The sequence below is a fragment of the Calonectris borealis genome, chromosome 3 (assembly GCF_964195595.1).
Source record: "Calonectris borealis chromosome 3, bCalBor7.hap1.2, whole genome shotgun sequence".
In the NCBI taxonomy this organism is placed as follows: Eukaryota; Metazoa; Chordata; class Aves; order Procellariiformes; family Procellariidae; genus Calonectris; species Calonectris borealis.
The window spans coordinates 40,543,911-40,558,805 of NC_134314.1; the positions used below are offsets into that span (position 1 = coordinate 40,543,911).

Consider the following 14,895-nt stretch of genomic DNA (forward strand, 5'->3'; position numbering starts at 1 on the left):
TGACTCCTGCAGCACTGTGGCAACCTTTGGAAGTTGCCCAGTAATGGAGCTTTTTACAGCATAACCTGGCTTTATCATAGTTGTGATCATAACTCAAAAGCTCATCTCCTCTAGCGGAAGTCTGTGTTTAAAAAAATATACAGTTGTAAGAGTATAAAATCAGGAATCAGCTTGAAGTCTACATTTCTGACACTTTATCAAGAAGTGATTGCTTATAAATGAGTGCAAATGATGATTATTTTTCTAAGATTGTTCACGTTTGGAATTTTGACATCAACATGTTTCCATGTTGTTTATTGCTGTATTAAATGGATTCGCAGTGTTTTGAATAAACCTGCTGTTTTTCTAGAAACCACACTATAATTTTTCAGACCCAAGCTACTCGCCTCAAATTCACTGCACCTGCAGATTGCAAGGAGAAGGTACGTTAAGATAAACATCGGTATGTTTAAATTTCAAGACCTCATTAGCTTCCACATAAATTCAAGGGTTGCGCATGAAAAGATCTGCACTACAGCTGCATTGGGTAAGCTGTGTTAGAACAGGGAGACAAACAGCAACTGACCTTGACACGCTACTAGTTATAACATGGCATTGATGACTTGTCAGTACCAGCCCCTGAAGTTATTAGTTTACAGAATGGTCTTCCCCAAATCAACACAAAACCAGTAACAGAGAGTGCACTTATGGACCGAGCTGTACGTGCACACCAGTTTTTAAAGAGTTACGATGACTCCTTCAGCGTACCCAGAGAGAAATAACACTTTTACCTTCTTTTGACAAACAGAAGGAAAAAGTATGCAAAAGTAATACAGATATAATGCAGATTGTATTGATAGAGAACACGAATACTGCATTAGATTGGTTTGCTCGTAAAAGGAGAAAGTGGGTGTTGTCTGAAAAGAAAACTTGAGGAATGCCTATTAAAATATCTCTGTATTGTTCTGTGAGTAAAACTTGTTAAAAACCCACACATGAAAGTCCTTTTCAAAGTCTCTTTTATAAAGGCTGGGCCAACAAATTAAGATTTACAGGAAAAATCTTCCACACATTTTTATACTAATAAATTTTTAGAAAATGCTATGAACAGACTCACATCCTCTTTTCTAAGCCTGCAAAGAGGGTGCCAGAAAAAAACCGACAAACCCAGATAAGAAATTGCATAAAAATAAAGGCTAAGGTAAAAGTCAAAACCACTTTTCACACCCATTATTAATTTAAGAGTGCTTTAGATTTGAAGGTCAGATATTAAATAAACTAAATTACACACATGATTTTCCATGGTCACAGAAAACATGAACGCCAAAGGTAGTTCTGAGATTATTTGTATGCAATAGATTCAATCATGTAATTTTGTTTTTGAAAAATTAGTAAGATTTGTTAAGACAGTTAAAAATAACTTCATGGGAGCATTCTACAACTTCTTCCAAACAATTTTTCTACATATCCTTTAAGGAAGACAACAGTAATTGCTCTTTTAGCAAAGCATACCTGGTTGGCTGGTCTCCCAGCTGTCTTATTTTATGTCATCCTGTAATTTCACACGCAGAGATTTTTGGGAAATTAATTTGACTTTTACTGCTAACAGCTAAAACAAATTTAAAATAAAAAGTACAGATATATTATTTACTTATAATTGGTATTAAATTTTAATGTCTTTATTGCATAAGGAGATTTTTTAGAACTTAAATTTTATGTTATTTACAAGAATATATACAATGCAAGGTTAAAATGTCACAGGTCCGTTACAACAGTGCACAGCGGGTGTTTCTGCTGGGTGTCCAGCAAGGTCCCTGCATTCACATCCAACATGACACAGAGCTAGCTTCCTTCGGACCCTGTCAAACAGTAACGGAGAAAAAAAATTACTTATTAAGTATGAAAATGCATATTTACATATAAATGACTGAACTGAGCTGCAATGATTAATGGTATTTGAAAACATCCACTTGAAACCAGAGTTAAGAGAAAGGAAGGCTACTGCTTTCAGGTATTTCTCAAAATAGGTATTTTCTTCTTTCTCTGGAAGTTCTCACCTCCCCCATTCGTAACCGCTAAATACAATTTCCTTAACACAGCAATTTTCTGCTCTGGCATGGTATTTTTTCAATTAGATTTCTTTCCTTCCTCTGCTGGGAATGCTGCTCCTCTCTCAGCTGTCCCTTCTCCTTGTATCCTGTCTGACAGATTCCAAGGGACTGGCTGTACGTTGTATCAAAGGCAAAACTCGGGTGTTTTTCAGCTCTTATTGTTAGAACTTGTTCACTTACGCATGCTGCCATTAAACACAGCGTATCTGAAGTGATCCAGTATATATCCGCATTGGTACATGTAGCAGGATACACCTTCAAGATATCAGATCTCAAGAGTGGGAAGCAGATTGACATCCCTGCTAACGAAAATCTTCCCATTTCTCCCACCGCTGATCCCCTTGCCGAAGGAGCAGTGCTCAAAGCAAAACTTCCAGGATGCTCAGTTTTCCCTTTAAATGCTGACCGACCCGAAATACTTTTCTGTTCTTCACTGTAACTACAAACACATTTTGGTATCAAGCACCTCAAAAAGGACCAGTCTCTGTTGAACAGAGAGAACAGTCCCGGAGTGATTCCCGCCCCCGCAATGTAACAGATAACTAAGTAAGAACCAGTCATTATTTTTATACTTGCCCATTACAATTGTTTGGAGGAAACAATTCTTTTCCCAAATGGCTTCACAGTCAGTTTGCAGTGATTTGGGGGAATTGGGTTTTTATTTTAGGGCTCCAAATGAAAACCACTGCCCTCCGCCCATACCCTCTCCACCTTGCATTTCCCTTCTCATAGTGATCCCTCCTCAGCTGCCTCACTCAGTCCATCACAGTCCTAATACACTCCCGACCAGGTCCCGCTGTCAAACATCACAGCAGCAGTACTTTGTTCTGTATTTCTCTTGGTACATCCAAAATAGGAAAATGGCTGAAGTTCCTGGTTGGAGTATTTTCTCTCCTTTCCTCTACCGAAATTGCTCTGCTCCCATCAGTTTCAGTCACAGGGGACAGGGGGAGCCCAGGCCTCAACTCTGCTGTTTCACTAGGACCAAAGGTAGCATTAGAAGTCCCTCCTCAGCAGGTGGTTTTCTGAAACACTGCAGAACATTCAGGCAGTGTCACAGTTACACAGAACAAAAGGACGGATTAAGAAGTTATACCAACCATAATCTTGATTTAGATTAAATAATCTTTTCTGGATTTGTTTTTGAAGAAAAAAATATTTCACCTCATTAAATATACACACTGTTATGGAATCATAGCATGGAAGGTACCTCTGGAGGTCATCTGGACCAAACCTCAAGCAGGGCCACCTAGAGCTGGTTGCCCAGGACCATGCCCAGATGGCTTCTCAGTATCTCCAAGGATGGAGACTCCACAGCCTCTCTGGGCAACCTGTGAGAGTGCTCGGTCACCCTCACAGTGAAAAAGTGTTTCCTGACGTTCAGAGGGAACCTCCCATGTTTCAGTTTGTGCCCATTGCCTCTGGTCCTGTCACTGGGCACCACTGAAAAGAGCCTGGCTCCGTCCTCTTTGCACGCTCTCTTCAGGTGTTTATATATGTTAATAAGATCCTCTGAGCTGTCTCTTCTAGGCTGAACACTCACAGGAGAGATGCTTCAGTCCCTTCATCATCTTCATGGCCTTTCACTGGACTCTCTCCAGTATGCCCACGTCTCTCTTGTACTGGGGAGCCCAGAACTGGACACAGCACTCCAGCTGTGGCCTCACCCGTGCTGAGTAGAGGGGCAGCATCACCTCCCTCCACCTGCTGGCAACACTCCTCCTGATGCAGCCCAGGGTACCGTTTGCCTTCTTTGCAGCAAGGGCACACCGCTGGCTCATGGTCAACTTGGTGTCCACCTGGATGCCCAGGTCCTTTTCTGCCAAGCTGCTTTCCAGCTGGGTGGGCCCCAGCATGTGCTGGTGTCTGGGGTTGTTTCTTGCCAGGTGCAGGACGCTGCGCTTCTCTTTATTGAACTTCATAAGGTTCCTGTCAGCCCATTTCTCCAGCCTGTCCGTGTCCCTCTGGATGGCAGCACAACTCTCTGCTGTATCAGCCACTTCTTCCAGTTCTGTGTCAGCAGCAGCCTTGCACTCTGCCCCATCATACAGATCATTAAACAGGACTGGATCCAGAACTGACCCCTGGGATACCTCCCTAGTTACTGGCCTCCAACTAGACTTCATGCCACTGATCACCACCCTCTGGGCCTGACCAGTGCTTTAAAGACTATTTAAATGCTTAACACACAAAGCCTTTAGTTTTTTTCAGCATCAACTGAAGAAAGACCGATGTTCCTATATATGGATTATTAGCTGCTGAGATACAAACAGTTCAGCCTAATAAAACAGCAGGGCTAAGTCAGGTCTTTTTTGCAGTACACAAGTCTCCAGGCTACTTCTTTATTCCCTTGGTTGGTTGGGTCTTCTTTTGTTTGTTTTTAACTATTTGAACACTGATGTGAGGAGGCCAGCTGCAGAGCTGATGCACAGAGTAGGTTAGACTTACTAAGCCGGTCTTATTTCAGTGGAAACAATGGAAGGTGGCTAGCTTGTTCTGACATCTATCATTTGTTTCTGTTTATCATGCAAAACAAATCACTGCTGGCACTCCACAGTTCTCAGACACAGGGCTCATGCAACAGAACATCTATTACAACTGAGGGGATTTTTTGTTGTTTTTCTTTTGTTAACTGGCTAATACCTTCTGCTTACCATGAAGACCAAACTGTAAAATTACTATGTAAAACTCTCTGAAGGTTTTATATACATAAGTACAAATATCAGATGGATCACAAGCCTAATGATATGCATTTATATAGCATTTTGTGTTGTGCGAATTCTTTCTCCTTCATCTGGATGGTTGGAGTTAACATTGCAGTGACCAAACTAGAGGTAAGAAACCCTCCTGCCAAGTATTCTCAAGAAAAATGCTGAAGCTCAACCTGAGCTCTGCAGGCAGAACTCACTTCCTAAATCAGGAAATGCATAAAATAAGAGTGGAGACAATCAATCAAAAAGAAAGGCACAGCGATCCTGACCATTGATTGCTCTGTCCAATTCTACTGAAAGGCAGCTCAGACTTGCTGTATGCTAGACAAATGGGCCTAAACTGATTTGGAAAGAGCTAATTAACAAAAAAGTAAATAATCCAGAGTTTGGTGATTTCAACACATTAGTAAAATACAGATTTTCCCCAAAATTTAAAATTAGTAATACAAGGGAACAACAGCAAAAATGCACCAACAACCAGACTCACTAGCAACTTGAAGAATTCTGCAGCTCTTGAACAGAGTTAGCACATACCTTACTCAGCTCTGGAAAGAGTTCTTGAATCCCAATGTCCAGCAGAACATAAGTTAACTAAAAGAAAAAGAAAATTAAGAACACTCCAAGGCAACACTACTGCTTTTTATTTTTAACTCTGAATTAGAGCGCACTCCTCTGCTATAGCCATACATTCTCTTCCAGAAATCCTGTGCCAAAAGGCAAGTTTCTCACGTGTTGCAAGTCACCTGTTTGTTGAGCACTGGCTGCTGCAGTCCATCAAACAGAAGCCTGATGCCTTCGTATTTAGCCTCTTCCCCAATGCACTTGCCTATTAAATCTAGACCAGATACCAACAACAAATACACAAGTCATTAGGAAGCACTGCAAACAGCTATATGATACAGTTATAGAACTCCAGTAATTAAAGAAAAAAAATTAAATTAAAGGAGTTCACATTTTATCTGTCTGAAGTGATAAATGGAAAAACAAACACTCCTTTGGTTCCTCCTTTTTTCCTCCCTTTCCTTCAAGGCTGCACACCTAAGTAATTATTACACTTTTTATAACATCAATGTATTGTCCTAATGCATTGTTTTAATAAGCCACGAGCTGAAAATTTTTAATTACTTTCTGAATAACCTAGCAAATGGGCCCCTCTTCCCTAGTTTATACAGTGTAAGCAGAGGTCAAATTTATCTTCTGGCTTCACGGTGTGCCTCTTTTAACCCAGTTTTCATCTGGATAAAATACAAACTATAGGAGCATTCTAAAGATAAAGAAATTATGGTATTAAGTACAGTCGTAAAGCTCTTTATTTCCATCATGTCTTTATTAACCACTATGCTACAACCTTAGTCAGCAACACTTAAGTGACGAAACTGAACTCCTGGGTTTTTACACCTAGTATTCTAGTCAACTCAAATCTCAGCAGCATAAGTTTTATTTGATTTGGAAAGCTAATGTGGCTGTATTTGGGTTGTATATCTGCTTGAACAATTAACCATACTCATATAGAGAGCCATGAAATACAGAACCTGGAATGTATCTCATCATTTCTTCAAAAGTCTGCTTTGCTCGCTTCTGTTTATCCTGGAGAGAGCGAGGTTCGGTATTCTCACAGAACACAGCATCTGCAGCAAAGACACATTGAAAAAAAAATCTTTAGGCAGCTATGCATCATTGACATATAAAACATGTTTTGGATAATGGCTTCAAAGTTCAGCTTCTTTTCTGTATGGTTGAAGGGAATTCTAGCCTTGCCAGATAATAGTCTTCTGCTTACATTAGCCTGATCGAATTCAGAATATCCCACCTGTGTGGAGGACAATCTTTGGCCAATTTGTTTCCATTCTTTTCAAATTTTTAAAGCATTATCTTCTAGGTTTGGATCAATTCTACTTTAGGTTAGTTATGATCTCCTTACTTACAATTTCCCTTATACTTTCAAAACTATAAGCAGTATTTATACCTTGTACTAAAACACTGTCTGGAACTGTCAAAAATTTCAGATTTACTGGTGCATGAAAAAACAAGAATTGCTGTTCATCAGAAATATTAGGCACTCAGTTTTGGTTTTAGGCTCTGAAAGATTTACTCCTTTCCTTTTTTGTCTTTCACAAGCTTTTTTTTTGGCTTGATAAGGGTAGAGCTGTCTTGATTCCAGAGTTTTGGCCAGATGCGTTGTTTAAATCAGAATGTAGTCAGGTACAGTTATGAGGTCATTTTTACACTTTTTTTTAACCTCTCTCCCCTTCCTTATTTGAATGTCAAGAACACTCAAGCCCTCTCAAAAGCCCACCACAACAAAGGGAACAAAAAAATTAACAATAAAGGACTGTGATGTAGCACACAAGTGAAAAGTAATTTAAAGATTGAATGAAATATTCGCGCTCTGATATACTAAACCGCCTTTATTCTGTTTTTCTTCTTCTTTGCACACATTAGCAAATTACTGTTCATCATACTTTTTTCTGTAATCATCATTGACAGACAACATGATTGACTCAGCACCTTTCTGCAATGAAATCTTTTTATAGGCCAACTTCATTTTTAAAACTCCATTAGCTTTAGTCAAGCATTGCAAAGTTTAGTACTTGGAAATTTAAAAGAAGGGATTTCAACTATCAAACTAAAGCAGTATTTTCACATCAGAGATGTAACTTTTACTAACCTCTCAGCAGTGTTATCAGAGAAACCAACCGGTGCTCCTGAAATAGCTGTTCTAACTTATAATGCAAGTAATAGTCAGTGTAGAGTTCCAATGTATTTTTGAAGAGAATTCTTCCTCCCATCAAGAGGTGATGCAGCCAGTCAGGAATGTGGAAAACTACCCTACCTGCAAAGTTACAGTAACACACATTTATAATGTTCTAATAATGATGATAAAGGAGTCACTTATTCAAAAGAAAAAAAAAGAAAGAAAAGATTGCAAACAAGCAAGTATTATTTTAGTTTTCTTAGTGCAATGCTGAAAAAATCACTGTTCTCCGGAATGCTTATCAAATACTTCCTTTAACTATTTTTATTAATTAGTTCCTAGACTGTATCAGCAGCCTAGGCACATCTGAGAAAAGGGAAGGGACCCAATCCCATAAGCTCATACTCTGAAACGCAGAAAGGAAGAGATATAACAAAACAACTGAGCAACAATGAATGATAAATTATGATATTTTAGCACAGCAATAAAGTCTTTTAAAGAATTACTGTGTTCCTAAGTTGTACACTGTTAAGCTTGCTAGTGCTGAATTATGTATGATTACTACAATAGAATTTTATTTCTTACCAAAGAACCAAAACTTCATATTTGGCATGAAGTATAAGAATAATTAAGAGAAATCACTTCTTACCAATATACATTAAGTAGTCATAGACTCCTTCTACAGTCATCATTTCCATGAAGTAGTTCTGATTTTGTCGTCTTTCTGTATTCTCAGACCGGTTTGCATTATTCTTGAATAAATCATTGAAAAGCTAAAAATAGAAACATAAGACTGAAAACACTGCATTCAAAGGCAAAAGGATAGCCATCAGTTCTTCGTTTGTTTTTTTTAATTAGAAGTAGCTTTTTTCCAGAGCTTTCAAAGATTTTTTTTTTTTTTTTTTTTAAAAAAACCTCTTCACTTTCCAAAGCAGGGAAACAAAATACAGAGCATGTCACATGTTGCCAAGATACCCGACAACCAAAATACCTGGATTCAGAACAAATCAGCAAGGTGACCAAGACATTAATTCGTGAGCCCTTTTGCTCCTTATATCTTCATGTATCTAGACTTTTATCACAGACTTTGATTCCTTTGATGAACGCTGTTCTGTCCATGAGGGGCATAAAGAATACGGAGCTTGTCAGCCTTCAATCACAGGGGAACCCTACGACATCCAAGTGTTCCTAAAATTTCCTGTTGGCTTCCATTTTGAAATAAATACAATGGTTTCTGGACAATATCCAACTTTTTACACAGAGAAATCCCTTTTTCCCCTGCCAGCTTGATTATTTATAGCAAAAACTTCATGAATCTTTGTAAGTTACTGAAGTTTGGGTTTCTTTCCATTTATCCCATTTCTCATTTTATTCCTTTATCCTTCTATTTTCCCATGTTCCCCACCCCCCCTCCCCGATCCCTGCATTTCCTTGCCTTTGGTTCTTCCCCAAAAGATATCATTATAATACTTGTAAAATCCCAAGAGGCTCTTCCCTGCATCCCATAAGGAGTCCCATACCACCTAGGCAGCACTCCTTCCCCCACCCCAAGTCTGTGGGCTCCAGCAGCTGGAAAGGAGGAGTTCTCCGAATCCTGAGGCTCTCCACATTTGACAATACCTAGCAATCACCATTGACAGTTTATTTTAAACTATCCCCAAAACTGTTGATCTAAAGATAAAAAAGAATTTATACAAAATACTCTGTATTATGAAAAGAAAGTTCAAAAGTTTATGCCAAGCTTCTAAAAAAAAAAAAAAATCCCAGAACTAGAAGCAAATGCAACGTAATTATAGTGCTGCCTAGATTGAGATGATTGCTACTGACACAGATTTTTCTGTATCACTCCCAAGTTAAAAATAGTTCCAAGGAATGGGAAGTAATTTGCTTATATGTGGTCCACGTTCTGTAGAGCAATTCTCCCTGAAATAAATAAGGCCATAAAACATCCAAATCACAACAGGCTCTGAATCATGCAAGTCTCTAAACGGAATGCTCTGCACTCTTAGGAAAAATTACATTGGGAAATCTGGCAAGACTCAGGTCTTGACTTGTACTTCTTTAGGCCCTCTCTTTTGTTAAGTGCTGAACTGCTGGCATTATCTTCACAAAATTCACTCAAATTAAACAACACCAAGTTATTACATAAATTACATCAAAGAGCAAATATGGTTAATGCACTGGTGGATGACTGGTGTCCAGGAAGGTAACAAAACTAAAAAACCCACATTATTACTCATGCCTACTGTACGAAAGCGTCCCTGGTATGTTGTTTAAAAAACCCTGTATAAACTGAAGTCTATATCCTCCTCAATACTGAAACTAGGACACTGGGAAAATCTTAGTTGTAGCTTAAACAAGAGCCTCATTTATTTTTTAGATACAGCCCACAACCTGACAAAGGCAATACACACTGAGCCAACTCAAAGCAGCCCATTGTGCAACGTAGACAGAGGTTCAGAGGAGTGTCTACAGGCCAAACTAAATCATTAACAGCAGTCCGGTAGGTGATCTATAAAAAAATCAAACGTGAAGGCCATCTTAGGGCAAAGCTTTTTGACCTCCAAAAGTTATTTCAACTTTCACCCCAAACCAGAAGCAGTATCTTTTGAATGTTGTACGTACCTCTGCACATGGATAATCTGTCTTGCACCTTAAATATAATGGTTCCTTGCTCACTCTCAAGCATTGAAAGCTTAGACTCTTGCACATGGCATTTCAGAAAGCAACAGCAGATCAATGCATGCCAACATTACTGAGCCAACGAGCAGTTTTTATAAAGTATATACTTCGCACTATTCCAGTGCAAGTGTGTATTCTACAGTCATTAGCAATGCACGTCTGAAGGATGCAGCAGCCATAATACAAAGTGGCATTACATCTCTACTTAGGTGGTCTTCTGCACTTCTTCTGCATGATTTTGGCTCAGTGGAAAGCCAAGTGAAAAACATACAATTGGATATCTAATACAAAAGTTGAGATTATATTCACAATTCAGATAAGCATGGGATTTTGCTTTTAAATGTTTCTGTGCATGTTAATATTTGAGACATGATATAATGCTCACTGTTGTAATTAGACTAAAAAAAGACCAGCAAGACAAACTCCAATGCTATCGTTATTCTTTAAGATTAAACAGTAACTGTGACTATAACCATGAAATATTTTTAAAAGGCTTTCAATGAGGAAATTCCACAGATTGGTACTGGATAATAATGGAAGCCAAGCTCTTGAAGCAAGTAAAAGATAAGAGGCCTGTATTAAGAAAAAGACCAAAGTAATCCCTTGTACAATAGGCTATCTATTGCACCTCGATGGGAAAACCAGCAAAATTAAGTATGACTGCTTACATAAAGTGCCTAACAGAAAAAAGAAAGTTACTCAACAGTTAGTGAGTGCATATGCAAATATACGCCCATACATTCCAGCATAGGTGTGAAGTTTATAGAACAATACCACGATTATGAATAATATCCACAGCCAGAGGCATTAACCTCTCCACTGTTTTCCCTGCTCATTTGCAAAGTACAGACGACTATACCAAAATGGTAAGAAGAAAGAATGTATGTAGTGTCTGAACCACATCAGTTAGTGTATTGAAAAGCAACTGTGTCTTCCTCCAAGTACCTGTGCCTAAACATTCACTATACTGTTGGTGTTGCAAAAGCAGTTTTTACTGCTGTTGGCAGGTTATCACAAGCCAGCAGAACAATGCCTTTGTAGGCATATTTTGCAAAGTCTGCATCAGCTGAGAAGTCCTGACCTATTCTAGCAAGTCTGACAAAAGTATGTTCAAAAGATGATTGAGCTGCTAACAGACCTTCAGAATAGAAACATAGCTGGGAAAGCCAGAAATCCTGTTGGTGCCCTTAGGAAGGGGGAGTAGGGGTTTTTGTTCGCTTGTGTGTTTTAACCAGGGAGGTTGGTAACTCTTTCGATCTAGTGGATCTGATACAGGATAAAATCCAGTTGCTACTGGCTGTACTAAGGTTGATTACCCACGTTCATTATGCATTTTTAACTAGAAGTCCTTTCACTGATATTTAAAACATACAAACATACACACGCACCAGGAATATTCAAAAGGAAGCAGAATGCAGAAAATCTTTCAGAAAGTAGGCACATTTCTGATTGAACTCAAGCGTTCACCTGCCCTGACAGACTTTCAGGCATTTCTTATTCAGCCTGTTGATGAAGAATTAGCCTGGGTGTACCCTATTCATGGCAATAGAGTTGGCAGCACAAGCACCGGGGAATGCGTATTGTACTCTCAGCCAATTCCAGCATGTTGATACTAGAACACACACCTCTGTGCCAGACGTATGGGAACACTGTGGCCATACAAGCAGCTGGAAATTGACTCTAGCATTTACCAAAAAATTCTGTGTTGCAGCACTTTCTTGCTATGAGATAACATGCTCTTCTCACAGATGGGCACTCAGAAAGTGCAACCTTCCATCTCTTCGGCTGCCTGCCAGATCTCCTCATTGACTCGATAGAGGTAGCTCACACAATCCTGGTACAGGCATTTAGCATTCATCTCCATCACCATCCTCTACTGGGTAAGGGTGCTGCACAGTGCTTATATCTTCATGAAGACGTCACGTGGCACAACAGAAGTGAAACTGCAGAACTGAACAATTGAAGTCTATGCCAGATGTATTTGGGGGGGTAGGAAGGGGTGTTACCTCAGTCTACCTTTGGTCTGGCCTTTGGACTGAACACCCCTTGGTACCTGCATTCCTAGACAGCGTTTCCCAGCTTAATTTCATCTGAAATAAATTCAGCTAATGAGTTCTACAACAGCTCCCTAGTACGAGAGATGATCAGGAGATTTGCTTCCAAAAAGCATCACTGATCTGAGCTAAAACGGTTTGGCAGATGAAACCAGTGTGGCTTACAAATCAAATCCAAGAAGTGACAAGATGTAAGTGGTACAGTGTCTTGGCACCTGGCACAAAGCTTTTCCCAAGCGTGGGCCGACTTGAGAAAGAGAAAACTGTCTTCCAAAGAAGGCACAAGCACCCCAACAAATCAGCAAGAGGGATGAATTTCACAGTGTGCATGGCAAGACTCAGCAGAGACCACAACCTGGGATATCAGATCTCTAATAATTACAGTTATTGTGTGAGTAAGCGTGTATGCTCTGGCTAAACTGATAGATAGGAAATTAGTGAGAAAGCAGTCAGTACATGAATTCGTTATGCATACATGCCTCTGCTGGTCAAAACTGGTTGTATAATTTGAGCACAAACAGATACTGAGTATCTGATCATAGAACTTGCAACATCCCCAAGGCAAAGTGTCTCAAGCACCCATCATTAAATAATAATCATAGCTCTGCAGGAGTTATACTGAAGTCTGAAACTTTCCATCCATTTACAGCAAATGGCTCCCCAAAACAAAACAGATTTCTTTTGGGAAAGAAAAAAGAAAATCTAAAAATATGTAGAACCAATTGCTTATTCATAAAACAGCTAACTAGAATAAAGTTGCTTAGAAAAACAGTGAACTCACTCTCACAATAGATAGTGAGAAGGAGTGAAGAGCTGGAGCTAGCCTCGTCTTTTTTGCTGTCTGCAAAGAAATTCGTATCTCATGACAAAAGCACCTCCTACAGGGTAATCAGCAGTACTAGCAACAACTTTGACTCGGACTCTACAAACTTGTGTCTCCAACGGAGCGCATACGTGGACACTTAGTCAACGACGATAAGATTTCCCCCACAATACCATTTCTGAAAATGACATTAGAAAACAGACGGCAGTAAAGATCTATGTTTGGTTTGAGAAAACTTCAGTATTCCAGAATGAAAGCCAAAATGCAGCCAGCTCTTTGCTTTCCTGGGATCACCACGGTTGGAAAGAATTGGGAAAACCTCTTTTCAGAGCCTGAATTTCTGTACACATGTTCTTTTACGAGAATAACATACTGACACTTCAGAGTTTGTATTTTAACTGAGCAATGCTATATAAATTTTTTTTTAACCTTTTACAATCCAAAATGGTTTTGAACACCACTTTAAAGAATTAATTTTGATCTTTTAATAACGTTTTTCAAGCAAACTACAGGAAGAACCTGTAGCATTCATAGGAATGCTTCAGAGTGCAAAGCTTGTTACTCAAATATTTTATTTAAGCACGTTAAATGTATTAAAACTACTAACTTCAGTAAAAAATTAACTGATTGTTCATACTATATAGTATGCTGTCAGCTGTTTTATAAAAAAAAACATTTGAATAGTTATGCATGTACAAGTCAAAAACTCTACATCTGGTTTTTAAAACTGCTGATACATTTATGCCCCTCTGAATAGAGAGCAACAGCAAAATACCTTATCCTTGGAAATAGTGTCCAAGGTAAGAAAGGACTTGAAATGAAGGCTACCAATTTTGTGTGTGTGCTCATGGAAGCGAACACTACAATATTGGCTGTAGTAGTTCAGACTTCAGGTTTAGAAGATGAAATCTAAACAAATTAATAGATTTAACTGCCATTGTACTTAATCAGTATAAAAGTTTTGTAGCTGCAAATTCTGTGAGTGTCATAACAGCACAAAAAAGTCCATAGCGAGGGAAATAAAAAGGTCCACTTCTTTAACAGCCCATCACCAACAAGAACCATAAATGGATCCCAGGCTTTTAGTTCTTGCAAGAAGAGAATGGGCATAGACAGTACTTTCCACCAACACTCTTCCAGCCTCCAATTGTTTTCAACTAAAAAAAAGTTCAAGAGCTGGGTGCAGTTTCTCTACAGGTTTCACTTGGAATATATTTCCTTTTTTGTGAATTTGTCCAGTCTCACCTTACAGTTGTTTAGGCTTCTGGTATTCACAACATCTTTTGGCAAGGAGTTCCACAAATCCACCAACCATTGCAAGAGCTACCACTTTTTGTTTTTAATCTGGCTCCTGCCACCTTTATTTAATACCTCTTAGTTTTTGCCCTAGAAGAGAGGGAAAAAACCCGAACCTTTATCCCCTGCCCTCTCACGCTATGCATTATTCTTTAGACTATCATAAATCTCCAATTTATCACTTTGCAAAATGAAATGTCCCAGCTTACATAGTCCAGTTTCAACTCCTCTTCCCACAGCTAACGAGATAGCAGAAAAGCATATAGTATTGTTTTCTTTTAGAACCTCTCGCATGGCAAAGTGAATGAATATTAAATATTTTGTCCCAAATCACATCAACTCTGTAACACTGAGCTTGGGTCTCTGAAATCCAGAAACAATATTCCTCTGTAAATTCCACAAATACATTAACACTTTAAAGCAATCTAACACAGAAATATAGAGACCAGCGTAGTTTTAAAGCCCCTGAAGCTAACGGAAGTCTTTCAAGTAAGTTTTACCAGTCTCTAGCCACAAATACAGGAAGATTAAGAAAGGAACTACC

The 14,895-nt window shown here is 39.0% G+C and overlaps 1 protein-coding gene across 11 annotated transcripts in view; it reads right to left on the reverse strand.

Moving 5' to 3' along the window:
* Positions 1–1,620: 1,620 nt before the first annotated feature.
* SNX14 (sorting nexin 14) overlaps positions 1,621–14,895 on the reverse strand; it is a 56,022-nt gene continuing 42,747 nt past the window's right edge. For 7 of the 11 annotated variants that reach the window (XR_012672923.1, XR_012672924.1, XR_012672926.1 and 4 more), the window contains 7 exons: positions 8,146–8,269; positions 7,470–7,634; positions 6,334–6,429; positions 5,545–5,636; positions 5,336–5,392; positions 2,271–3,123; positions 1,621–1,838 (listed from right to left, as the gene is read on the reverse strand). Coding sequence is in view for 3 of the 11 variants with exons in the window: in XM_075145420.1 (XP_075001521.1) it covers positions 1,800–1,838; positions 5,336–5,392; positions 5,545–5,636; positions 6,334–6,429; positions 7,470–7,634; positions 8,146–8,269 (573 nt within the window). In the remaining 8 variants the exon portion in view is untranslated. The remainder of the gene's footprint in view (positions 1,839–2,270; positions 3,124–5,335; positions 5,393–5,544; positions 5,637–6,333; positions 6,430–7,469; positions 7,635–8,145; positions 8,270–14,895) is intronic. The other 4 variants (XM_075145420.1, XM_075145421.1, XM_075145423.1 and 1 more) reach the window with 2 other exon arrangements.